Source organism: Pseudonaja textilis, chromosome 2 (genome assembly GCF_049901715.1).
Source record: "Pseudonaja textilis isolate UNSWEBS1 chromosome 2, rPseTex1.2, whole genome shotgun sequence".
Classification (NCBI taxonomy): domain Eukaryota; kingdom Metazoa; phylum Chordata; class Lepidosauria; order Squamata; family Elapidae; genus Pseudonaja; species Pseudonaja textilis.
The window spans coordinates 160475107-160502965 of record NC_141991.1 but is presented as its reverse complement, the minus strand read 5'-3'; the positions used below and the strand labels follow the sequence as shown (position 1 = coordinate 160502965).

At 37.7% G+C, this 27859-nt stretch overlaps 1 protein-coding gene across 8 annotated transcripts in view; it reads left to right on the top strand.

The window, feature by feature from the left end:
• Positions 1-26941, top strand: part of PTPN6 (protein tyrosine phosphatase non-receptor type 6) — a 36218-nt gene extending 9277 nt beyond the window's left edge. For all 8 annotated transcript variants that reach the window (XM_026713215.2, XM_087923007.1, XM_087923005.1 and 5 more), the window contains 12 exons: positions 6360-6570; positions 10422-10538; positions 11625-11738; positions 12205-12301; positions 14412-14491; positions 14589-14738; positions 15153-15284; positions 18485-18639; positions 23056-23123; positions 24014-24165; positions 24686-24783; positions 26029-26941. In XM_026713215.2, coding sequence (XP_026569000.1) covers positions 6360-6570; positions 10422-10538; positions 11625-11738; positions 12205-12301; positions 14412-14491; positions 14589-14738; positions 15153-15284; positions 18485-18639; positions 23056-23123; positions 24014-24165; positions 24686-24783; positions 26029-26155 — 1501 coding nt within the window. In that variant the 3' untranslated portion in view covers positions 26156-26941. The remainder of the gene's footprint in view (positions 1-6359; positions 6571-10421; positions 10539-11624; positions 11739-12204; positions 12302-14411; positions 14492-14588; positions 14739-15152; positions 15285-18484; positions 18640-23055; positions 23124-24013; positions 24166-24685; positions 24784-26028) is intronic.
• The last annotated feature ends 918 nt before the right edge of the window (positions 26942-27859 follow it).

Here is a 27859-nt window from a genome sequence, read left to right as displayed (position 1 = left end):
ACGTAGTTGTCAAAATATAGCTTCCCTCTTCTCTCATTATTACTCATTGAGGTTGCTAGGACATGTAGTTTAGCCTCTTCTGCAGGAGCACAGATTCCCTCCTCCTATTTTAAAGAAAAAATTCTAAAACAAAAGCAGTGTGATCTCTAAAATTCCCTACACTAATAAAAACTTTAGTGATTGCATTTATTGTATTATTCTCTTCAACAAAATTCATTGACCCCCCTTATCAGACCAGTGAGTTGAATGTGTAGCTTGATAAGTGCATTAAATGACCATTTATAAAACTCTGGTTAGGCTTCCAGAGTTATTAATAAATATATAAAGGATTTATCTAATCTCTCACTTTTAAAATATGATTTTTGTATAATAGCATAATTTGAGAGCGAGTTTGGTTTGGTGGGTTAAGGCATCAGGCCATGAAAACCAGCTGGGTGATTAGCCTGTCATTCTCTCTCAGTCCACTCCACCTCACAAGGTTTTTGTGGGAAAAATAGGAGGAGGAAGGTATGTTGGATACGTTCACCAACCTAAGTTACTTGTAAAATAATAAAGGCAGAATACAAACAAACAATGAGCAAATACATAAATAGGCAGGCTATGAGTGTTTATTCTTCTTTATATTAGGGTCTCTCTACATTCCTAATGGTAGAAGTGAAAAATCTAAACAATGTGATAATCTCTGACTTGCTTTACCGTTTCTTTGGAAAGTTAATTAAAATAATGGATGTAAACACAAAATGTTAATCATAAATCTCCATCCACAATTACTTTTTCCTCCACAGAAAGTGGCAAACATTACAATGTGACTCTAGTTTGTCATATTTCAGTAGTTTAAGCAAGTAAACATAACCTCCTTGGGAACCTCTCCCAATTTCATGACTCTTGCATTTTGCCTTGGCTCTGATTGTTTTGCTTCCTACTCTGATCCAGCCGAAGAACTCTGTATTTAAAAATCAAAACTGATTTCTTCATTGTATAAGAATCATGCCAAAATAAAATAGAAGCCATTAAAATGCTGTGGCCTACATAAATGCTGTTACTCATATTTTGCAAGTTAGTAATATCAGTTGAAAACATTCAAAACTACTAAAAAAATAATTCAAAGCAGTATTTAAAAATAAACCTGTTCTTTAAAACCAATATTAAATGTAATATATGCAGCAGCTAAAACCTGAGTCCAGAAAGATTGGACTCCAGAGGTGGTATTCAGCAGGTTCTGACCAGTTCTGGAGAACCAGTAAGCGGAAATTTTGAGTAGTTCGGAGAACTGGCAAATACCACCTCTGACTGGAGATTTTACAGTATCCTTCCCCTGCCACGCCCACCAAGCCATGCCCACAGAACTGGTAGTAAAAATTTTTGAATCCCACCACTGTTGGTCTTAGAATTAATTAGAAAATGAACTAAATAAAACTGGGCGAAACTGTGACATTAAGAACCAGAGGAAGTATTCTGCAGTCAAAGTGAGCGATTATCACAAAGATTCACTTTGAATGGATATCAAACTAGCTTGAATAGAAGTTTTCCAGAATTTTTATTCAGAATTCCCAGAGTTTTTTGGGAACAGCTAATCTTTAAGTAAATTGACCCCAAGTTGCTTAGTATCTTTGACAATATCCATAAGAAAACTGGTAATCAGTGTGTCATGATATGAAGTCCTGAACTTTTAGAGCCTGTAAAATCGTAGTTGTCGCATTGTGGACTGACTGAAGCATCTTGAGCCTTTCCAGGTCAACATGCTGCAGAAATGACCACAGTTTGCGTAACAGTTTAAGAACAGTATTCAACTATGTCTTTATTTATAGATTTCAACATTTCCTATAGTGTCTTTGAAAAGAGTGAATTAATTGCAAGATAACAACAACAATATAATTTAAGCTGGGGAGCAGGGTGGAAAGCTAGTTACTTTAGAACAATCTAGAAAATATATTGAAATCTGTTTTTCATTCCCTATTGTAAAAGTACCTCACAGCTAAAAGATCATTAAAAGCAAATGTTTTGTTGACATATTTGATATCTAATTAATCAAAGTATGTGTTGGCAGTTGACAGATTACTTTGTAAAACACATTGTGCAATTTAAAAATTAAAGATTTAAGATTATTTTATTCAAACTGAGAATAAGAGAGATACAATATGTGGAATATCTTATTTGATACATCATGTAAAATAGCACCTCTCTAGCACAACAAGTACAATTGCTGAAGTAAAAATTTGCTCCAGATATAAGATAAAGGAAGGGATCTTAATATAGGGAATTGGTAGCAATTAGACAAATAAAATTGCCCCATTATTCTTGTAAGTTCCACAATTTCAGGGTCTGAGATGATTTGTGGAAACAGTTTCAGTACTTATTGAAAAGTGTCCATTCAGGAGACAGGCATTTTTGTGCAATTTTTGTTTTGCCTCTTTCCAAGTTTTAACATATTACTTCGGAAAAATACAATAAAAGCTACATTTAATTGCATTATCAGATTGTGATCTTATGTAATCAGAAAACTGCATGCCTTACTGTGCAAAATAATAATGACTTACTATTATTTAAAATCTGGAAGAAAAATAAGTATCAATAGTGGATTCAGAAAAATGCTGTTGAGAAAACCGCATTTCAAGATTTTAGCTCATCTCCTAGAAGGATATTTCAAGAAAACAAAGTATTTGTTTTGTTGCAAAGTCTTTTTCCAGATGAAGAAATCTTAGATGGAATTCGGTAATCAGGGGAATGAATGGCTTCGGGTTTTAGGTGGTACCAAGTGACTTTATTTTATTAAGAAATAAAATATAGGCAATGCTGTTACAGTGAGCTCTGGGTTTAGATCGTTTGAGATGAATACTCCTAGGTCCTTGACAGAGTGAGGGTCATCTACGAGATCATGTCAGCCTTAAAAGATTAGTACTTTAAATTAAACAGTTGGCCACCAGGTAGATCTTCCAGAATAAACATCCTGTCATCTCTGTATCTTGCACTGATGAGCAGTTTAGCTGCCACATATGACACCACTTTCACTCTGGTCTTATTTAAGCAATGCCTTAAAAATCAGGCTTTCCCCCCAAGGCTCATGTCAGAGTGGGTGGTGGACCCGTCGAGATTTTTAGCAATAGAACTTAGACTTACACACCATTCCATAGTGCTTTACAGCACTCTCTGGGATGTTTTTATAATGTCAGCATATGCCCGCAACAATCTGGGTCCTCATTTTATCGACCTCAGAAAGATGGAAGGCTGAGTCAACCTTGAGCTGGTTAGGGTCGAACTCCAGGCTGTGGGCAGATTTAGCCTGCAATATTCCATCTAACCACTACATCACCAGGGTTCCTACGTAAAACTGATTTATGCAATTTTCCCAGATATCTGCTTCCCATATTATTTATATTACATTGTTCTAAATAATTTTCTGTTGTAAACTACCTAGAGTTGTAATGGAATTGGGCGATGTATTAATGTAATAAATTAATGTGGAACATGTAGTCCTTGACTTATGACCGATTGCTTAATGACCATTCAAAGTTATGATACACCCCAAAATGTAGTTATGACCTGGTTGTGAACTTCTGACAGCCATCTCTCCCCCCCTTGCCTCTGTTATTGCAGTCAATAACATGACTGCATTTCAGGCATTCAGCAACTGGGCTGTGTTTGTGGCCATTTGCAGGGCCTGATGATCATGATTTACCATTTTTGCTGAAAATACATTGTTTACTTTTGGTTTTCAGCAAAAATGCCCCATAGTGAATAATGGGTCTGCTTAATGATCACAGTGTTTGCTTAATAAGTGCCACAAAAAAGAGTCTCAAATCAGATCAGTGGCCAGGCTCCATTACAGTTTGTAAGTCAAAGATTATCATGGTTTGTATTACAGTAATACAAGAAAAAAATCCCCTCCATAAGAGGATTTTTCTCATCTTCTTGCCAATCCGTGATGCTTTATCTTAATCTGATTTTGGATTTGTAACCTTCTGATTCACTCTGAGGCAACTGATTCAAATTTATAGATTTGCAGTGAGGAAGACAATGTCAAAAAGTGTTCAGCAAAACAACGCCTTAGTGGAAACGGAGTATATAAATATTGATCTTCTAATTTCATTTCAAAATGGTGTTCAAATTTTGAAGTTCAGAAAATTTACTCTTTTGATGTAGACTAATTACTAACTATGGATACAAAATCCTCACACTCTTTAATTTTCCTACTTATAATTCTTTAATAAGGAATAATTATTTTGCTATAGAGTTTTGAAGGAATACAGAGTTAATCACATATACATACAATAAAAATATAATATATTCAGGCAGGAGACATTAAGGTTCACCAAGAAGAATTTTGATTTTCTCCTTCATTCTAAAAAGTCAACATCATCTGAAAAGGCCCTATCTATTATTAATCATGGAGTGTGCAACAGAATTACAACATTCACATTTGTTTTCTTTTTGTGCCAAGTTGGTGTGTAATTCATTGGGACTCATTAAATAAATTCTTAAGCACTTTAATTTCAGAGAAAGATCCAACATTTTAATTTTGCAGATACATTTCATGCTCAGGGAATGTTTATGTGATTTACAGTTGGGTATGAGTTGACACTAAATGAACTTAGGGGAAATATAAAAAGGGTTGTAAATTTTAGGATTTGGTCTGACCAACTGAGTTTCTGGTAACTGACCAAATGGAAATCTAATGAAGTAACAAAACTTTGTTTGCAGCATGTCTGTATTGGCAGAAGGATACAACAAGGTGAAATTGGGGTTTTCTCCTCCTACTCTTTACATAACTATTGTGTCATGGCAACTAAATTTATTACTGAAAGGAGATTGGCAGCCATACCATGCTAAGTTTCGCCTGTGATATTTCCAGAGACCCAGGAAAGGAAGACGCAGAGGGCATTTCACTTGGGAACTGAACACACCAACACACCAAAACACCAACACACACACAAATAAGTCCCTGGGGTTATTTCATTGGGCAAACTCTTGCCTGTTCACTTGACAAGGTTTTGTATGGACAACTTTTCTTGGTTACCTTTGTAAACATGGTTTTGGGAATGCTGGCATCAGCAGCTCATCCACAGTGAGGGAAGAAATGTTGTGCTAAGAGCTAGTAAGATTTTAGGCACGGTAGGAAATTTCTAGAATGTTGCTTCCTATATGCTGATTAAATGTTTAAAAAGTTGTGCCTTAGTACCATTTGCTACTGCCTTGAAAAAAATTTTCATTATTACAACTGAAAATGTAACCTTTTTTTTAAAAAAAGATTTAATTCTGTTAAGGTTTTTGTTTGGTTTTTGTAGCCCATCTGGCTAGTTCTAGTCTGAGATCCAGGCCTCTGAAAAACACTGAGATGTTGAGGTGCAGTAAAGATAGTCCTCAACTTACAGCCATTCATTTAGTGACCATTCAAAGTTACAATGCCACTGAAAAAAAGCATGACTGGTTTTCTTATGTCTGTTGCAGCATCCCCCATGGTCACGTGATCAAAATTCAGGCTCTTGGCAAGTGGCATGTCCTTATGACAGGTGCACAGTCCAAGGGTCATGTGATCACCATTTGTAACCTTCCCAGTCTTGCTTCCGACAAGCAAAGCCAATAAGGGGGAAGCCAGATTCACTTAATGACCGCATGATTCACTAAGCAACTACAGTGATTTGTTTAACTACTGTGACAAAAAAGGGTTGTTAAAATGGGGTAAAACTCACTTAACAACTGCCTTGCTTACTAATGGAAATTTTGGGTTCAATTACGGTCACTATACTGTTGTACAAAATGGTGGCAAATCCCATTAGAGAGCTTTTTCCTCACTGATTTTTTTTAATGAACTGGATCCCTGCCATTACCTACATTACCCCCAAACTAACTTGGGGTAAATCACATTGTTTTATTTTCTCCATGTAGTTTATGATGTCCTTAATACTTGCTGTCCTTTCCCATAATAAAAGTTTTTTTTCTGCTTTTTCACAGACAGGCTGTTTTTCATTTTTTTTTTAATTTACTGAGATTTGGGTAAAATACATTCGGATGAGTTTACTGAGTGCTAAATGGCAAAGCAGACAATAACAAGAACAAAAACAAAATTGCTCCTTATAAATCAACATTTTAAAATCTAGGCATGCTCGTTTATCCTATCAGGGAGGAAAATAATCAGTAAAAATAAGAATTATGGCTAGATTTGTTTTACTGTTTACATAAAAGAAAGCAAAAACTATATTTAATATCTTTTTGTTGATTCATGTAGCTTTCTTAATAATTGTTTTTCCTTTCTGTCCCTTCTTGATCATGATCCAAATTTTCCATTAGTTTAATTACATTCCAGTCACTTTTATTTTGTAGCCACTCTGCAAATCAGTTGTTTATTTCACTTCTCTTCTCAGGTGGTACCATGGACATCTTTCTGGTCCAGCAGCTGAGGCTTTGCTCCAAGGCAAGACTGCACCGTGGACCTTCTTAGTGCGTGAGAGCCTTAGCAAGCCTGGTGATTTTGTGCTGTCTGTCCTGACTGACCAGCCTAAACCTAGGACTGATGTTACTGGAGCCCACAGCCATGAACGACTCAAAGTTACCCATATCAAGATTATGTGTGAGGTGAGAAGGTGGGAGAGAAGGTGAAGGAGGATAACAGATAACAGATAATCAGAGTGGAAGGGACCTTGTAGGTCATCTAGTCCAACCCCCTGGCCAAGCAGGAGACCCTACACCATTTCTGACAAATGGCAGTCCAATCTCTTCTTGAAAGTCTCAAGTGATGGGCGCTCCCACAACTTCCGAGGGCAAGCTGTTCCATTGGTTGATTGTTCTCACTGACAGAAAGTTTCTCCTTATTTCCAGGTTAAATCTCCCCTTGTTCAGTTTCCATCCATTATTCCTTGTCTGGCTTACAGGCATTTTAGAAAATAGCAGATAACAGATAATCAGAGTTGGAAGGGACCTTGTAGGTCATCTAGTCCAACCCCCCGCCCAAGTGGGAGACCCTACACCATTTCTGACAAATGACAAGGAGATAGGACTTCACTACCTGGAATATGGTAGAGAAATCATTTTCACCTTCTTGCGTGGCTCCAGATGACAATCCAATTGGGAATTTCATGATCCTTAACAGTTTATCAATTGATTTGTAATATTCCACATTTGTATCCCTACATTCGGTATCTTTACCAATGAAAGGTTAGTTGCACTTCAAACAAAAAGGGAACCAAATTTGGCCTTGTTTGGCCATAGTAGATGACAAAGCTAGCTCTCAATTCTCTTGAGATCCAGGAGCTGGATTCTCAGAGTGGCATCATGTGCACCAAGATGTGGGCCTGGTGAAGTAGGGAAGGAATGCAATGTGTCCTTAGTCAAGGGAGAGATTGATATCTGATAGATCAAGAGAAGAGCTTGACTGTGTCTCTGGGTTTCATCTTAGCTCAAATGGAAGCCATTGACTCTGCAGTGTATAGTCAGCCTCACAGCCCAAGCATAAAATAGCTTCTTTTTTTCTTTTTTCTTTTGATACTGCCCCCATAGCTGAGTTTCTACTTATTCATCTGGAGATCCTGAGAAGGAGGTTAAAAGTCTAAAACCTCTGGTGAAACCTGGAGATTTCACTTCTCTGAAATACTTCATTACTGTCAGGCTCAAAACCAAGAATGACATTTTTCCAAGCTGAGATTGTTATTGTTTAATACTTATAGACGAAATCTTGCCAGACTGAAAATTCTGTTATCTCAATCTACTATATACCGTGCGAACCATTAGGGAGGGTCTGCCCTTAAGAGCCCTCCAAATTCAATGTTTAGTGTCCCATAAGAGACAACTATTAAACAGAAAGTAATCATTTTAATTGTTCATTAATTATACTTGATCTCTATTTAAAGAATTTAGAAGCCTAGTTTGTCACTTCCAGGTAGAGAGGCGGATTGGTTTATCAGCCAAAGCTGATAAAAAATGATCCTTTATTATTGATTTTGTGGGGATGTCCAATATTATTTGCATATTCAGGGTTCCCCAGACTGCCATTAAGTATGAGTGCAATGAAGGGGCCTGCATAAGTGCACCATCTTGCCTCCCGTCCCTGTCCTATTGTCCCCATTTAATCTACCTATTTTCTGTATTCTTACTCATGTTTATACTTATACCTATTATCTTGTAAGCAATTGACAAATCAAATAAATAAACAAATAAACAAACAAACAAATAAATCCAAAATAGGCATTTCCCCCCAGATTCTAATATGTAGCTCCTAGAATCATTAACACCTCAGTTCTGTCTATGTCAAATTCCCTGCTCACTGTAAACCTCCCCCCCCCCCCAAATCACAGAAAAGGAATGGATAATTAAGTAACAGAATAACAGAATCTTGCACTTCATTTAGTCCAACCACCTACTCAAGTATTCCAAACAAATGGCTGTCCAACCTTTTATTAAAATCTCCGGTGATGGAGCTTCCACAACTTCTGGAGGCAAGCCATTCCACTGATTAATTGTTCTATCAGAAAATTTCCCCTAGTTTTAGGTTGGTTCTCTCCTTGATTAGTTTCCATCCATTGGTTCTTATCCTGCCTTGAAAAATAGATTGACCCTCTCTTCTTTGTGGCAGCCCCTTACATATAAGTACTACATTAATAATGACAATGTCAGGTTTCCAAGTGATGAAACCCATTTAAAAAGAAAAGAACAAAGTCCATCTTCCAAGACTATTTCTTTTATTTAGGAAAGCATCAAATTGGCAAAGTCCATGGTAATTCCGGATCTGACACAACCCGGAATTACCCCACAATATTAAAAGTCATATTCTCCAATAGAAGTAATTCAACGTTGCTTGATGTCATAAATCTCCACCTCAAGGGGCCTAAGCACGGACAGCTCGTTTTCCCATGGGAAGAAGAATCACCTAGCCAAAACAACTCTCTCTACTCCTCCCCCCTTAGGAATGTGTCAAGCCCGAAACCCTTCCCCCCATGACTGCCACAGAGAAAGTAAGAAAAAGAATATATACTAAGCCTAACTAAAGTGGGCTTGACAGACAGACAACTAGCTCCAGACTTTCAAAGAATCCTTCTTAGTGGTTTGATATAGATGTTAAGTAACACCGGAGATAAAAAAGAACCCTGAAATCTTTCATTATTATTTTTCTGTAGTGTCTGGAGAAAAAGGGATAAGCAATTCATCCAATCCTCTAGATCTCCTGAATCATACTACTATATCAGTTTAAAATTCTGAAGTAACTCAAAAAATGAATATTTTGAATAGTATTGAGCTTTTATTAGGAACATACAAGAGCATTGTTTTCTAGAAAAGAAAACATTGATGTGTATTTGGTTTAGGTTGTATTAAATCTCAGGAGATGTTGGATAAACAAAGGCACAATATGAAAATTAGGTCCTAAGGAAGAATAGCTTGGAAAGAAACTGGCTCTTTGCCTTGTGGACACACAAAATAAAAGCAACCCTCACACAGTACTTCTTTCTAATAGCCATTGCTCATAGAAACCTGGATTAGATTGTATTTATACTGGGCCTTGGAAGATTTCACCTCAGCTTGGACTGGGCTTAAGATTCCTTCTTTTCCTTCCCAGCAGCCAACTACTGCTCCTGAAGAGATTCAAAGAATGAAATTTTCCTGAAGTCTTTTTCCCTTTTTATTTAGCCTCAAAGGAAAGGAAGTTTGTTCCTTTGCTCAGGGATTGGTATTCATTAGTTTTCATTAGGCTTTCCTTAGTAGCAGGGATGGGAGAAGCAGGGAGTTTACCACCTGTTCCCCTGTGGTTTCCTCTAACAGGGACATTTAAGAGCTTGCCATGATAGAGGTGCCCATCAACAAAACATTAAAAAATCATGCAAAAGAAGAACAAACAAAGAGGGAGTCTGAAATTTCAAGAGCTATTAAAAACATTTAAAAGGAGTCTGTGCAGAGTCAATGTGTTGGAGCAAAAACTTCATCCTCAAAATGGAAGTGTTAAAGTAGCTGTGCCTTGTAGAAGGCATACATGACTGTTCAGAGGTTGTCCCAGACATGCTCTGTATGGAATTTATGAGATTATCAGTATGTATCCACAAGTACCTTTGCCTGGATGGATGCCCTTTGAAGCTGCTGTACCAAGCCTTTGGTTTCTCATTGGAATGCTTTGCAGAATCACGCCCCTCCCGCTCCAAAAAGCAAAAAAAACCCATAATCTTAAGAGACCAACATTTTAATTATCCAATATTTTGTCTAAAATACATTTGCATAAAGAGATGATTACATTATTGATTCATAACCAGAGACAAAATGTGAATAAAATATTTAATTGTTTTAATTAAAGTGGTTGTGATGATTAGCTTTCCACAGGATTGAAAAGATAATAGTAAAAAATAAAATATAGCAGTAAGATTAAGTGCGTGTATGTATAGGCAGAAAGGCACCTACATATATGAGGGACTGGAATAATAATGCTTTTGTGTTCTCCATTTTTCTAGAAAGGACAGTACACAATTGGGGGTGCAGCAAGATTCCACAGTTTGACTGACTTAGTGGAACATTTTAAGAAGACAGGAATTGAGGAAGCATCTGGATTTTATGTATACTTGAGACAGGTATATAAGCTATTACTTATCAAACTTATCTCTGAATTATTCAAAAGGTAAATTTCATTATGTTGCCTAATACAGCTTGTAGAAAGATATTATGCATTATGTGTGTGTATAAATGTCATATTATTAGCATCAATAATATTATTTAACAGTCTCAAAATTGAAGACAATCTGTTCATGATAATCACAAAGCCAGCTGTGCTAATAAGGTGTGCATGTACAAGTTAAATTAATGACTTCCAAACCACACTGAAATTTAGCATCAGATACATCCATAAATCTTAACTTCATGTCCTTGATTTTTTTCATTCATCAACTACTTTTCTCAGATTCTAGTTTTGCTTTAATAGTTAGCCTTAACATCCTGTACAGAGAAACAAGTTAGATTTGCACAAGAATAAGATAGCAATGTGATTTGTTTGATTTTGGTTTTACAAGTTCTACACAGTCAGTCATTGTGGCTTATAGTTTAGTAGAATTTATGACCCCAGCCATTGTAACTTATTCAATAAAGCATGACTAAAACTATACTTAGAGTGACATGAACAGTGTAAACCTAGAATTTTTCCCAAGTTCTTTGTTGTCAAAATTTGGAACAAAATGCATATGGTGACTTAGTCAGTATGTCCAACTATAAAATGTCCATTTTCCCAGAGTCAGATTGGGAAAAGTGATTGATCCCTACAACTCTCTTTATCTTCCTTCGTGATATCCAATGGTTCTTGCAATCTTGGTCTGTCTGGACATTTATCACATTTGCAAACAAAATTCGAGGATAGCTGCAACTATGGATCTTACTTAGTTTCTAAGGAAGTTAGAGACCATCTGCAGGTTTCAGAGATATTCTTGGAAATATAACTCATCTCAGAAGCTGATGCTTTGCCTATAATCTGCTAGTTTCGTAGTATTTATTTGTTTTATAAATTTAAGAAAAGATACTAACAACATTAAATTTGATTAGAATCTGACCCACGACACGTGAAATTGACAAGGGAAATATCATGGGCACCTTGTTGCTCTTACTCTCTGTCTCAACATTCCATTTTTCTTTCTCTTCTTTCATTTCATTCCCCCTTCCCCCTCTCCAAGCCTTTCAATGCCACTCGAGTGAATGCAGCTGACATTGAAAACAGAGTGGAAATGCTCAAAAGGAGGAGTCAAACAGAAGAGGCAAACAAAGGTGGTTTCTGGGAGGAATTTGATGTGAGTAGAGTTTTCTGCAGTGACCTATTCTTTGTCTTTTAGCCTTGGGATTCAATGCTGCAATCCAAAGGTTCATCCACCATTTCTGGACCCCCTAGGAGCCCCAGTGAAGATGGCTGTAGGTAGCTGTAATTCACCAACACCTGAAAGCCAAAATTTCCTTACCCGCAATACAGTTGTAGAAAAAATTAGGACTCAGACCAAGGATGTCTCAAGCAGAAATTCATTTCCTTATCATAGAAAGCATAATTCCCCATACTTTCCTGATGTGAGGTGGCCTTAGCCAACGGGGACGTAATCAATAGTGATATAGCAATTGTGAAATACAATACATCCACTAATTGAACAATTTTAATATTTGAAGATTTATTTTTTTCCATCTCTTTTTTAAATATAGATGTGCCTCTTTTCTTTAGCTGTCAGCTACATCTGCACTACTAAAACTTCTCATCATTTCTTCCTTCAGAGCCTACAGAAACAAGAAACGAAGAATTTGTATGATCGACACGAGGGTCAAAGACCAGAAAATAAGAGCAAGAACCGTTATAAGAATATCTTGCCCTGTGAGTTTGGTGTTCAACCTTGCTTAGCCTATGCATGTAATACAATCAGATAACTGAGGTATTATCTGATTGTATTACATGCATGTAAATACTCTTCCTCCTGCAGTTGAAATATTACAACTGTATCTCTGTTTTTCAAAACAAACAATTCCATAAAAATACACAGTCAGCATAGAAGCAAAAGTCTGGTTTATTGCATGCTGAACAACCTTTCATAGATATAACAGATAATCAGAGTTGAAAGGGACCTTATAGGTCATCTAGTCCCCCCTCCCAAGCGGGAGACCATACACCATTTCTGATAAATGGCAGCCCAATCTCTTCTTCAAAATCTCAAGTGATGGAGCTCCCACAACTTCCGAGAGCAAGCTGTTCCATTGGTTGATTGTTTTCACTGACAGAAAGTTTCTCCTTGTTTCCAGGTTAAATCTCTCCTTGTTCAGTTTCCATCCATTATTCTTTGTCTGGCCTACAGGCGCTTTAGAAAATAGCTTGACCCCTTCCTCTCTGTGGCAGCCTCTCAAATATTGGAAGACTGCTATCATGTCTCCCCTGGTCCTTCTCTTCACTAGACTAGCCATGCCCAGTTGCTGCAACTGTTCCTTGTATGTTTTAACCTTCAGTCCCCTAATCATCCTGGTGGCTCTTCTCTGTACTTTTTCTAGAGTCTCAACATCTTTTTTATAATGTGGTGACCAAAACTGGATGCAGTACTCTAGGTGTGGTTTTATTAAGGCTTTATAGAGTGGTATTAGTACCTCACTTGATCTCGATTGTATCCCTCTGTTATTGCAACTTAGGATTGCATTTGCTTTTTTGGCTGCTGCTGCACACTGCTGGCTCATATTTAGTTGGTTGTCCACTAAGAGTCCAAGATCCCTCTCACAGTTACTGCAATTGAGCCAGGTTTCACCCAGTCGATATGTGTACTTTTGGTTTTTCTGGCCTAAGGACTTTACTTTTCTCTATACTGAATTTCATTCTGTTAGATAGGCCCAGTGTTGTAGTCTGTCAAGATCCATCTGGATCTTGAGCCTATCTTCTTGGGTATTAGCTATTCCTGCCAGCTTAGTATCATCTCCAAATTTGGTAAGTTCACCTTTATTCCCTCATCTAAGTTGTTAATGAAGATATTGAAGAGTACTGGGCCTAAGACAGAACTTTGTGCCACCCCATTGCTTTATATTATATATTGCCTTATGAACTAGCTTTTCTATCTATGATTTCTGATGGATAGTCAAATTAATTTTCTTCCAGCTTGGATGCCCAAGCACTCAAAGGAAAACCTTTTCAGTTTAAGCAACTTTGGGTAATTAGCAAAATTATTTAATCTTTTTTATAAAATTTGACTTGAGAATGAAAAAACGCTGCAAAGCAGAATAAAATAATATAAAACTGGCAAATGCTTTTAAACAATTAAATCTATCTATCTATCTATATATTAAATCTAAGACTATATATTAAAATCTAAAATAAACTAATGTTAAGATAAATGGGAGAAAGTTAATGGAATGTGAGTAAAATTAGAGAGGGAGGAGAAATAACACAATTCGAGCACTTTGAGTTTCTTCCATGGGGTTGGTGAGTAACCTATTTCTCATGAGAGTAACTCCTGCCAGTCTCTCTTTCCCAGGACTATGGTTCTCCAGTTTCCTCCCCACCTCTTCAGCTGTGAAGTCATCAGAGTCTTGTGGCTACAGTGGCTTTCTTTGGTATACCAGCTTTGTTTAACTGCTGTTCTTTTTGCTCACTGCTGAGTCAGGCCACAGGCTGCCTGCTGAGGGCTTTTTTTTCTATCCTCTCTCCTTCCCTGGATGGAGAAGGAAAGACACATTACCTCTGGTCTTTTCTACACGATGTTAGAATCTCCTTGAAATGAAAGAAGTAGAGGAACGGAATTACAAAATCTTGCATTCTAAGTGTTATTGAAGTCAGAGTATTTGCCAGTGCTATTTTGGAAATAAAAATTTCAGCACTGTGTTTCAGATGCTTCAAATGGGTCATAGGAAATAAAAACTGTCTCCTGCCATTTGTATCTAAAAAATTTACTAAAGTCCCTTTCACAAATGGTGTGATTCTTCAGTGACATGTTGCTTGTCTGATGTTCCAGTTGACCACTCCAGAGTTATTCTTCAAGACAGAGATGTGAATGTGCCTGGATCAGATTATATCAATGCCAACTACATCAAGGTGAGGATTAGTTTACCCTATAATATCTGGAGAAAAGAAGGGATGGGAATTTATTTCTTGAGGTTTTTTTAAATCTCATCTCTTTATTTCTTGGCAGAATGAACTGTTCAGTCCAGAGGAATGCAGTAAAACCTATATTGCCAGCCAAGGTTGCCTGGATGCCACCGTTAATGATTTCTGGCAGATGATATGGCAAGAAAATTCACGCATCATTGTGATGACCACTCGGGAAGTGGAAAAAGGACGGGTAAGTAAGCAGACAGACAGACAGACAGATAGATATGGATGGATGTAGAGATAGAGAGATAGACAGACAGAGAAAGAAAAGAGAGGGAGAGAGAGAGGGATGGATGGAGGGAGGGTGGGAGATGTTGCTAATTTCCAAAAACATTAGCTCAGCATAAAGAATCTGTACTGATGAGAAAAATTCAGGGAGAAGACCAAGCAGGACAGAGATATGCTTCATCATAATTCTTCCCTTAACATTGAACTGGACTTCCACTAAAATCACTTTGGCTACCCTAAAAACTGCTTCAAGGTTGCACTTAAGGAGAAACCAGTAAACTTGTTTAACTGCTTTGAACAAAGATCTAAATTTAAATAAAGTTCCAGTGGTGCTCTTTCAGTCCCTCTCCCTTACCTTTTTCTGGTTTCCTAATAGAATAAATGTGTCCCCTACTGGCCAGAAGTAGGAAGCAGCAAAGAGTACGGACCATATATTGTGGAAAATGTTGGAGATCGTGAGGCGATAGATTATAAACTCCGACAACTTCGGCTTTCACCAATCAATAATGTGAGTACCTGAAGACTTAGAGCATTTTCCTCACCCACCCAACTTTGACTTCAAACCGTGGTGGGAATTAACAAATGAAAAGGAGCGTTATAATACTGTTTCCCCCCACAAGTTTGGTCTGCCATCCTTTGAGCTAGTCTGAATAGGAGTCCTTTTTTTGATGATGATTTCACACGAAAGACCTTGGCTGAATGGACATCTCTTGATCTTCTTCCAGCCATTGATTGAAAGCATTCATTCTCAATGGTGTTTGGCATCTCAGTGCAAACTTTCCTAGAGGTTTCCTTCCTTCCCTCCCCCCACCCCCACCTATTTGCAAGGGCCGAATATACTGACAAATATTTGCTAGGGTTTGGGTTATGGTGGATCCTAATGTAGACAGGAGCTCAGAAGAACGGAGACATAGCCCAGAAAGCTATACCCACATCCCTAATAGGTCATCTGGAAGAACTCTTAGCTACAGAGTTTTACAGATTAACAGAGTTGGAAGGGACCTTGTAGATCATCAAGTCCAACCGTCCACCCAAGCAGACCCTACACCATTTTTGATAGATGGCAGTCCAGTCTCTTCTTGAAAGTCTCAAATGATGAAACTCCCACAACTTCCAAAGGCAAGCTGTTCCATTGGTTGATTGTTCTCACCAGAGGTGGTATTCAGTAGGTTCTAACCAGTTCTGGAGAACCGGTAGCTGAAATTTTGAGTAGTTTGCAGAACCGGCAAATACCACCTCTGACTGGCTCTGCCCCCATCTATTCTCTGCCTCCCGAGTTCCAGCTGATTGGCTGGGTCTTTTCTTGTTGCCCTGCAAAGAAGACTGAAGCTGGAAAGCAGGTGTCAGATGGTGCTCCATTCGGAATTCAAGAAAGAAATACTTAGATTCCTTAGATTAGAGAAAAGATATCTTTTACTGAATATGAAGTGGTGGCAACCATAGAATTCTGAATCTGAGAAATTAGGCGTGCAAATCACTTATACAAAGTGATGGAAATGTTCCCACCCCCAATAGTTCAAATGATTCTTCCAATTAAAAGTTGTGAATATGATCATGTGGACATCTTCAGGTGATGATGAGGCCTCTGTCCATTGGCCTTGGCATATTTTGATAAAGGTTTGCAGCTGCGCAGAGAAAAGAAAGCTAAGCGAGAAATAGAAACCTAAACAGGAATTTATACTCCCCCACTCCTCATTTTTACAACACTAGAATGTAGCACCTCCAGCTCGCTTCCCAGACTTTACCCCCTCCTCCCCCCGTTACTTATGGCAGCCAAAAGATGCAAAGCAATAGTAGAAGATCTTGAAGGCTGACAGCAGGTTAGTTGGGTGGGGAAGGAATGGGGATTTTGCAGTAACTTTCCCCCAGGAGTGGAGAGGGAATGGAGATTTTGCAGTATCCTTCCCCTGCCACGCCCACCAAGCCATGCCCACCAAGCCATGATACGCCCAGCAAGCCACACCCGCAGAACTGCTAGTAAAAAAAAATTGAATCTCATCACTGGTTCTCACTGTCAGAAAATTTCTCCTTATTTCCAGGTTGAAGCTATATCAACAGAGGGATGAAAAGGCTTCATTTTGGGCAGAAGCAGCATCTCCTGGGAAGCCACCTCTTTCTCCTTAAACCCCAGTAGCAGAATTAGTTTGTCTACAGTGTAACATGGCATCCACTGCCATATCATATGCTGAGACGAATGTGAAAGGGAAGTCACTACTGAGGAGAGAAATAATACTCCTATGTCTCATCTTTCTCCCAACCTTAGTAACTTTTCAGTAAAAAAGAACACCACCACAAAGGAAAAAAAAACCTCTGCTCTGATGGGAGGCATAATTCCTTTCAGTCCAACTGGACAATGGAGTAGAACTCCAAGCAGCCTCACTGGGGCCAAGTGCCCTGCTTTTCCTCCTTGGAGAATTATATTAAAGAGGAGAGAGAAGAGAACATGAAAATGTAAAGATCTAAAGAAAGCATATCTTCTTCAGCCATTGCTGACTGAATCTGCTCATTTTGTGGGTTCTTTGGATGCATAAAGAAGCAGGTGGAAATCAAATGGGCAGGGTTAACAAGAAGGTGTATGTAAGTGCAGAAACAGGCAGTGCACAGATGGGGAGTTTTGCATTTATCACCTTACAACTGGGCAAGACAATGTAATAGAGGGGTGACAGTTCAGTCTAGACCACATCCCCTCCAGCAGCTAACACCTAGAGAAGCAGGAAACAGCAGCAGAGGAGTGTCCTCTAATGAAGGAGCCATTAAGAAGGAAACCTGCTGTATATAAAGAACCAGCAAACCCCACTCTCCCTCTCTCATTGATGATATTACCTACCCTGATAATGAAATATCTGCAAGAAAACAATAGCTTCAGGGAGCATCAAAAACTCAACGCTTAATGAGCTGCATGGTATTCATGAAAGAGCTGCATGATACATGTGATGAAAGTCCTGTAACTATATTTTAAAAACTATTTAAATATTTTCCTTGAAAATAAGGAATATCATTTGAGGAAAATAGAAAAGGATCATTTTAAAAGTCAGAAAAAAATGAAGCAAAATTGATCTGTGCATGCAAGTGAACAATACAAGGTAGCAGGGAAAAATATTATTTTTCCCTTGGTTCCACCTCCAGCTTAATACAAGATCCATTTTTCAGTGTTACAAATCCCAGCTGGATGTTTAACATTTATTCCTCTTCCTAGCATCTTCTAGTGTTGTTTAAAAATTGAGCATGCTTCATTCAGAACACTTTGGCACAACTTCATCAAGATTGCAAGCACTGTCCTTTTGCAGGAATATTCTGCCAGTTTTGGGGGAAATGTATCTCAAGACACCCTTTTTTATTTATTTTGCTCTTGGGCACTTTATTTGGTCCAAAGCTTTAACACAGAACCTGGTATAACATTTGAAATACAGTATTAGATGAACCCGTGGTTAATGGCAATAAATAAATCATTATTAAGCCCATGCATTGAGTCCAAATATACAAGGGCTGGAACATCTGTTCCTTAATGGGACTTTGGGCAGAGGAAGTCTTCTTTGTCCTCCTGAAGTTTTTGGCTGGCTGATTGGCAGGAAAAAAAAACCTTGTCAATATCGGGAGCTTTGTGGGTGTGTTTTTTGGTTACACCGAAAGACCGAAGAGTAGGAACAGCACAGAATAGAAGAAAAAAAATAACAGACATAAGGGTGTGCTTTTGTATTGACATATTAGAGTGAGGCTGTGAGAGACATCTGGCATTACCAGTTCCTGAGCTGGCCAGACCACGGAGTGCCCAGTGAGCCTGGAGGAGTTCTCAACTTCCTAGATGAAATCAATCGGATGCAAGACAGTGTCCCAGGAGCTGGACCCATCGTAGTGCACTGCAGGTGAGTGATCTGCTGCTAATTGAGGGCATATTGTGAAATATACCACAAAGAAAACTCTGCATGTTACTGGAAATTTTAATTTATCCAGCAAAACTGACCATGTTTTAAAGATTATCTTCTTTTTAAATGTTTTTTAAAAGAAGATAAGAATCATGACTTCTGATCTTTATAGCAGCTACAAGTATAATTATACATTTACCTCTTTCTCTAAAACTACAACACATTCTTCTTTCTGTAATCTATCATGGCTAATCATCAAAATCATAAATGACACATTTATAACAGAGTTGCAAGGCACCTTGGAGGCCTTCTAGATCTAGACCAACCCCCTTCTCAAGCAGGAGACCCTATAACATTTCAGACAAATGGCTGTTCTTAAAAACCTCTAGTGATACAACACTTAAACAACTTCTGGATGCAACTTCTGGATGCAATTGGTTAATTGTTCTCACTGTCAAGAAATTTCTCCTTGGTTCTAGGTTAGATCTCTCTTTGATAAGCTTCCACCAATTATTACTTGTCTTGCCCCAAGGTGCTTTGGAGAATAGTTGAGGGCCTCCCTCCTCTCTGTGGCAGCCCCTCAAATATTTGAACACTGCTGTCATGTCACCCCTAGTCCTTCTCTTCATTAGACTAGACATATCTGGACTGGTTCTTGCAACCATTCATCATATGTTTTAGCCTCCAGTTTCCTAATCATTTTTGTTGCTCTTCTCTGCACTCTTTCTAGAGCCTCAACATATCATACAGTCTCAACATACAAGGGTGACCAAAACTTAATGCAGTATTCCAAATGTGATCTTCACATGATCTTGGTTCTGTCCCTCTGTTGATGCAGCCTAGGATTCTGTTGCCTTTCATTTCTTTTTCTGCTTTCCACAAAAAGTCTATAAGAAGGAGGTTCCATCAGTAATAAACATATTGTTTTTTTCTCTTATCAAAGAAATCCATTAGGCCTCTCAGCGAGTTCCATCATCTTCAGCAACCGTTCTTTCATTGTAAATTTTGCCAAATAACAAAAACAAATTCCCATTATTTTTTTTCCAACCATTTGTCCTTTAGATCAAAACAAAGCCCTCCAGTATGGTATCTTAATCTTTGAAATCGTGTACTGTAAATCAGCATGTTTATTTGAATCCCATATTTTCTAATCTTTTCCACCAAGTATGATAAAATGTCCTTTCTTGTTGTTTGCATTTCCAACATATATTTGAAGTGCTTTTATACATTCAATATGATATCTCTGGAGTTATAGCCCTATGGTACATCATCTTATAAAAATCCTCTTTAAGATTATAACATAATTAAATTTCAGTCCTTTTAACCATATATTTTCCCATTGCTCCATCTGTATATTATAACCCCAGATTTTAGTCCACTATCATATATTCTTTTACATTCTTCTTCTTTAATTCTTCTATTAATAAAAAAAATTATACATGTTAGTAATTACATGTTCATCGTTTGTACAATATTATATTTCAGACTTAGTCAAATCTTTTGTCTAGATTAGATTTTTTTTAATAACTGTAAATAAACCCATTGGAAGCTATGTCCCTCTGCAACCTGTTTATTTTGAATACCTCTTGACAAATTTCTGGGAGTTTATAAGTTAATCTATATATATAAAAGTGAAATATCACTAATGCAGCATCACGAAACCTCCAGAACTGTAAAGCCTACAAACTTGAAATTTGGCACGTATGTTCCTCTTGGCTTCTAGGTGCTTGCTAAGAAAGGATTTTTCAAAATGACCATCAGATCATTAGCATTTCTTTTTTATATATATAATATTTTTTTATTTTTATATTTTAAAAAAACATCTCTTTCCGTGAACAATGTGGTTCCAGATTATTACATTTCAATACAAACGTGACCATAATTACATATTCATCTTTCTTATTCAATTTCATATCACATTATTACTTATTCTGTTTTCCTTGAAATATTCTCAAATATTAAATTCATTACACTTATTTTATCCAATTCCAGTTCATATCTTAACTTATTTCATTTTTCTTAAAATATTCTCATATTTTACAATATTATCTAAGATTCTTATTTCATTTCTATATTCATTACACATATTGCTTTTATCTGTCACATTTGCAATTTTATCACATACTGTTATTTCATTCATTATTCAATAAATTTCATCCTTATTCTAATAATTCAAAAAGTTGTCCCCTTTAACTGTCAATTTGAGCTTGCCACCTATTTACCTTATACATTCCTTCAATTTATTCCCTTTAATTCATAATTTACCATAGTATAGTTATTTTTTTAATTACCACATTCTAACAATATTCTCCTATTTCATATATATTTTAAGTCAGATTCCGCATGGTATTCTTTTTCTCAATTACCTTATAAATCATCTATATATTCAAAAAATATTAATCTATTCAATTAATTGTAGAAACTGATATTAATCTTTCCATTACAATTCTCATACTTCATTTTTAACTTTATTTGTTGCTTTATTAAATATCAATTAATATTCTTATAATAAATTCCAATTTCCATATCTATTTCAATAAAATCTATATCCTGTTTAACAATATTCCTTAAAGAAAAAGAAGTCAGTTCCAAACTTATCTATTTTTAAATCCATATTCTTAATATAACGCAACAAATTACCTTGCAGAATCTCCCTCCTTATTCTTCTACCCATTGTCTCTCATCCTCCTGACTATATAATTTCTTTTTGGTCTTGTTTGCTTTCTGCCTCCCTTCATTTTCTGATCCTTTCTCTTATTTTCCCTTTTTTCCTTTAATATTTCCCTCCATTTCTTATTACAATTATTTATTTTGTCCTCTTCTCTCTCTCGATCTTTCCTCTGTAATTCCCTCTTCTGCTGTTTCCTTTTCCTTTGTTTAATTTTCCAAACAATTCCCCCTTTAATTATCACATCAAACCTCAAATTTTTAACTTTAATTCTCCCCTCTCCATTTTAATGTTCGTTGTTCCACTTGTTTAAAGCTGGTTTCCTTTTTGTTTGACTCCCCCCGGTTCTCTTTCTTCTTCTTCAATCTAATTTTTGTAGTATAATACTGTACATTTCCATGCTTTCTTTCATCATTTCCTTCATACCTTGTAGTTCCAGTCTCATTTCCCCATATAATTTCCCATTTTGTATGCTTCTTCTTCCTCCCCTTTAATAGTTATATCCAATCCAAATGTCTAGTAGTTTATTTCAACCAGCGTCTTTGTTTCCAGGTTTTTTCTGTTAATTTCTTTTCCAACTTTTTCCCAAAGTCACCAAATAATCCAAGGCAATTTCTTCATGTATCTTTTTCCCTTGTAGTATTCTAGTATTTTACTTTTCAGGGTTTTCATTTTACTATAGTGGAGTTCCTCTTATTTCCTTTTAAATTCCAATTTTAAAAAGACCAAGCACTTTGCAAAGAGTCACTGATTTTTTTTTCCTGTACCATTAGGTGGCACTCTCAGTTCTGTTTCCACGTTCCACCCTTTCTTTTCACTTTTCCCTTTTAAAACTTTTATTAATTTCGCTAATTCCAGTTATTGGCTATTATTTCTTTTTAACACATTAAAATTCCAGCATTTACTTATGCCTATTTAGTGCCAAAAGTCCAATAATTATACAGTTTAATTATTTTCCTCTAAATTTTCCACCTCCAAATTAATTCTGGTCTTGTCGCAACATCAGCCGAAAGTCCCTTGTTGATACTTCTGGAAGAAAGAGATTGAAATGGTCCTACCCTGCTCTTCAATCGACCCCAATGCCCTGGCTCTGACCCAGGCTTTGGATTAGGATGAATGGAGGATTTCTTGGAGGAATTGGTGCAAAGCTGATTGTGGCTGTTTTTCCCAGGAGAACCACAGATCTCTTCTTGGCTTATTGTTTTTTATATTCTGCATTACTGTTGTTTGCCACACAATTTTCAAGAAATTCTAATTAGTGTGATTAATAAATAAATACTTCTGAGGCTTTATTTGAAATGCTGCAGCAGTGTCTTGTCAGGGGATAAATCTAGTCATAACCCACCAAGTCTATTCTGTTCTCTCCACTCCTATTAGTACCATTTGGACCACCAAGGCTTTGGCTTCTGCGCCCACTGGTTCAGTAGATTGGTGAATACGAGAGCCACTACTTTCTCTGTGGCAACCCTCTAGATTTGTTAGATTTTGGTGCCTATTTCTAAGAAAATATAAGACATTATTTAAATTGTCTGTTCCCGAGTTAGTTCCATTTGTGCATCCTGCTCTCAAGAATGTCATTGTTGGCTCAGGTCTTGATAGTGCTTTTAATATGTTTACATAGATTTGGGCCAACCCCAGTGCTGTTTGAAGAACAGTCATAAAGTGACATAAACATATTGAAATGTGCCTATTTTGTGCCTGGAATGCACTCTGATGCCCATAATCCCCATTTCTTACTCTTTCCACAGTGCTGGGATTGGTCGCACTGGGACCATCATTGTTATTGATATGACTATGGATATGATTTCCACCAAAGGTGAGACCAGTTTGGGTATCTGACCTTGGAGATCTCTCTCTCTCTCTCTCTCTCTCTCTCTCTCTCTCTCTCTCTCTCTGCCTCTGCCTCTGCCTCTGCCTCTGCCTCTGCCTCTGTCTCATTTTTCTCAGTCTCTGTCTCTCTGTCTCTCTCTCTCTCTTTGGGCTGGGAGTGTGCTGTCCCAGTCAGTCTATGGGAATTGGATAGTTACTTAGGAATCATGAGCTGTCCCCTAAAGGGAAGGCATCATGGTAAATGTAGTTAAAGGTATCCTGGGAAATGTAGTCCATGTCACGTGGCCACATTTGTAAATCCGATTGGTCACTAATTTGACCCTCGCTGGGTTGGGGGAGTTTCCCTCACTTTTCCCTAACTCATGGCAGCTGCTTTCTATCGCTACAAGATGGGTTAGGAGATAACCATCTTTTACTACAAGGCAGATATACAAAGGATTGGTCATTAAAGAAGAACTTCATCACAAACGTGAGTTATGAGGATACCTGATGAACCAATAAATGTAATTTGTTATGAATGTCCTGCATCTGTACAGCTTCAAATCCACCTCTATGCAGAAGGCAGAAAAGGGAGACATAGCAGGAAGGAGGTTGGCAGAGCATGTCAGGATGAAGCAGAGAAAGATCCTTAATTAGCTATGACAGGGAAGTTGCTATATCTACCTTTCTGGTGATCATTATTTCTAGGCATTTAGAGCCAAACACTGCATTTAAGTAAATCAAGTGAATATGATCAAGTAAATATTCATCACTGATCAAGTAAATATTCATCTGGTAATGAACATAAACAGATCACTTCAACCACAATACCAAGTGGCTTCTGTGTGTTTTAACCTGTTTTCCTATTCCTCCTTTCTCTTTCTCATTGTGTCCCAGGACTGGACTGTGATATAGATATTCCAAAGGCCATTCAAATGGTCCGGTCGCAACGCTCAGGAATGGTGCAGACTGAAGCTCAATACAAGTTCATCTATATGGCCATATGCCAATTTATAGAGATCACCAAAAAGAAACTGGACATTATGCAGGTAATGGATTGAAGGAGGCATGCAAATGCCATTCTGTTACCTTGGGGGCGGGTATGTGTGTGTGACTGTATTTTCCTCTAGAGAAGCAGATGGCACCCATCAAGAGAGTTTGCTCCCTAGCAAAGGGACAATAGCTATGGCACATTCATCTTCTAGCAGCCACATTAGGCACACTGGTTGGAGAACCAAGCTGGTTTATCCTCACTGGCTGAGCCCTTGCCATCTTCACTGGCTGTGCAGTAATCAGTGGATTTTGACCAAGAGACTTGCCAGTCCAGGTCGCAGCAAAGGAGAGATTTCAAGTGCCTTCACAGTCAGGCTGGAGAATGGAACAAAAAGAAAAAAATGGCGGGAGAGCAGGTGTTTGTTTTGGTTGCGAGGGGAGACTTCAGCTTCCTTCTGTGCACATAGGCAGTTTCAGCTCCTTGCCTTCCATACGGTAAGAGAGTGCTCAGTGAACAACAAAACCCCCTCCCCCCTGGCTCTAGCTTTACTTTTACCCCTTTTCTCTGTGCTGCAGTTTCCGAAAGGAAGACTAAATGAATCAGAATACGGGAATCTCACCTACCCACTTGCCCAGAAGACCTCACACCCAAAGATTTCCAGAAAATCTTCCAGGTAAGACCTTTGTTCAAAGCAAACAATAATATTTATAAAGACAATTCAATGTTCTGAAAGTGGTAGGGATTAGATAATTAACATTCTTCTTTCCTGGAGCAAACTCTAAACTAGAAGCAAGTTTCAGCAATGTTGAATTTAAACTGGATAGAAGAAACTGAGAATCATGGATACTTTCCTGGTCTATATCAGTGACATACGTAACACCATCCTAAACTTACTGTGTACCACTCTTCGAAACATTCTATTTTTTTGGCGGGGGTTATTGAAAACAAATATCTCTATGAATCAAAATTTGGGAAACAATGTCCTAAGATATTGAAAGATTTAACCTTTAGGGAAAAAATAGTTAGAATTAGAGAAAAAAAAATAGAGAGTCATGATGGCAGTCTACAATAGAGATTACTTGTGTCTTGTTGCTCTAAAATTTAGAATTAATGCCAAGTGATGAAAGTTGCAGGAGTTGAATCACTCTTAGCTAAATATTAACAGAACCTCTTAGAATCTATGAAGTATTTAACAGGTCGTCTTTGAAGTATCTTCTTTGCTGATGTTATTTTAACAGCAACTTGGCAATCTGATGAATTGAAAGAATTCTGAAATTTGATCTTGTGTATATTTGAAAGCGAGTGATGTCCAAAGCCCAGTCCAACAATATAATGTTGTGCCATATATATGCTGCTTTGAAAGGTTATTTTTAAAAATGCTACATAACCTGCTCTATGTATGAAGAAGCTAAAATATTTCAAAATAGCAGAAAGCACCTTCCTTTGACTAATTGGTACCGCTATCTACTGAATGGGTACGAAATTGGATTTAAACAAGCTGTCACATATTCTCAGAATTTGAATAGCTCAAATATAATTTGAGGCCACACTCTGGATGCTCTCATTTATTTATTTCCACCCCATCTCAACCCCACTCTCCTTAGGGAATAACTTCCTTATTTTTTCATGTAAATCAAATCAAATTTGGTTTATTTATGCAAACTAATTAACTGTGAATTGCCAAACAACAATAACAATAATAACACCCCCCAGATAAACTGGTTTGAAAGCCAATATTTAATTGTTGTTTTCTTGTGGGTCATCTGATAAACAGAAAGCAGCATGTTTTTCCTTAAAGCAAGAAAGAGAGAAACATGAAAAATTTCATGAAGCTCATGCACATAGCAAGCCCATCAATGATTCAACATGATCTATGAACCTTGTCTGCCCTTTTTTTGCTCTTTTCCTCCTTATACAGGCAAAGGGAGGAACCAACCCTCTATGAGAATTTAGACAACGTGAAAGGGAAAAAAGAAGAGAAGGGTCAAAAACCATGGCCATCTGGGAAAGAAAAGAAACCTAAAGGCTCTTTGAAGAAAAAGTAACCATCATTGGCTCCATTTGCAGTGAACATTTGTCCTTGCTAATAACAATTTTGTCTAGAGGTTTACAGAATTGTACAGGACTGTCCAACACATTTTGGTCACTGCATGGAAAATCTCAGCTGGCACTTTCTCCTTTCATCACTTCATTCTCACTTGCCCCCTTACCTACATTATTTTAAATTATCATAGGCCTCTTAGGTGTTTATTTCATTTGCATGTAGAATCTTGCACCCACTGTGATTGTGCAGGTTGGGGTTCTCAGCCACCAATTTATTGCCTTGACTCCTTTATTACCTCCTAAAATGCCCCATCTTTAAGCACATCTACTAGCTATTCAGCACATCTGCTGTTTTTGAGTCCATGCAAAGTACCTTGTTCTTTAGTCTAAAAAGTAAAACATCTGCTTGTGTTCCCTAGACCTCTCCTAAGACGGCCTAATCCTTCCCATTTTTTAGAATGTACCCCTTAGTAGGTGACACAAAGCTTACTATGGATCTGGAGGTGGCAAACCTTGCACTTTTGCTTTGGGTCATTCCACTTATTGGACCCGGAGGCTGAATACAGTGCTTTTCAATAAGCATTGCTTCCTTAGCTTAAGCTTTCTAATCCAGTTTCTTCCTACTGTTTGTTTGAAATTTCATCGGATCATAGCTGACCATGTTCATTTACAAATGGGAACCACAAGCTCAACAGCTATCTGTTTATTCACCAACCTTTTGGCAATTGCACTCTGTAAATAATAGATTGGATTGCTTTACTCTGTAAATAAACCAGATATTTGTTTGGTATGTGCCTCCTCTCCTTTGCTCGATATATCTATTTAATATATTAATATATTTTAATATAGCATAGATTTTAATATAGTCATGGCCAGGAGGGCCTGTGCACAACTGTGAGTTGTATGCCAGTTATGCCCTTTCCTGGACCAACAATCCATACTCACAGTCACTCTTGCCCTACTCACCTCCCATCTTGACTCACTGTACTCCATGGGGCTACCCTTGAAAAGCATCTGGAAGCTCCAGTTTGTTCAAAATGCAGCAGCCTCCATGGTTTTGTGCAGACCTCCATGTGCACATGTGTTACCTCCCCTGCGGGAACTACATTGGTTGCCAGTTTGCTTCTGGGTGCAATTCAAGGTGCCAGTTGTTACCTTTAAAGTCCTTCATGGCTTGGGACCAGGTTATCCGAGGGACCGTCTCTTGCCAGTCACATCCACCCAACCCACTTGAGCAGGGAGGCAAGGAATGTTGAGGGTCCTGTCCCCTAAAAGGAGATACATCTGGTGGGACCCAGATGAAGGAGCTTCTCTTTGGTGGCTCCCTCTCTTTGGAATATCGTCCCTCCAGAAATTAGACTTCCCTCCCCATTTTGACACTCTTTTGTAAGGCCCTGAAGACTTGGCTTTGCCAGTCAACCTGGGGAACCCAGGGCAGGATGGAGCCCATCAACTGGCTCATTTGACTGTGTTGTAGCCAGAGGTGGATGAATGGGTGGTTATTGTTTTTATTTTTTATATATATATATTTTTCCTATATTGTGTTTTTATTGTTTGTAAATTGCCTAGAGTCACTGGGAAGCAAGTAGGTGGCTATATAAATTTTCTAAATAAATATTAACTAGAATTTGAAACAGATTCCATGAGGGCTCTTGGACAAGTATGTGAGTCAGTATCAGCTCGCAGACAAGTAACAAATCTGTCAT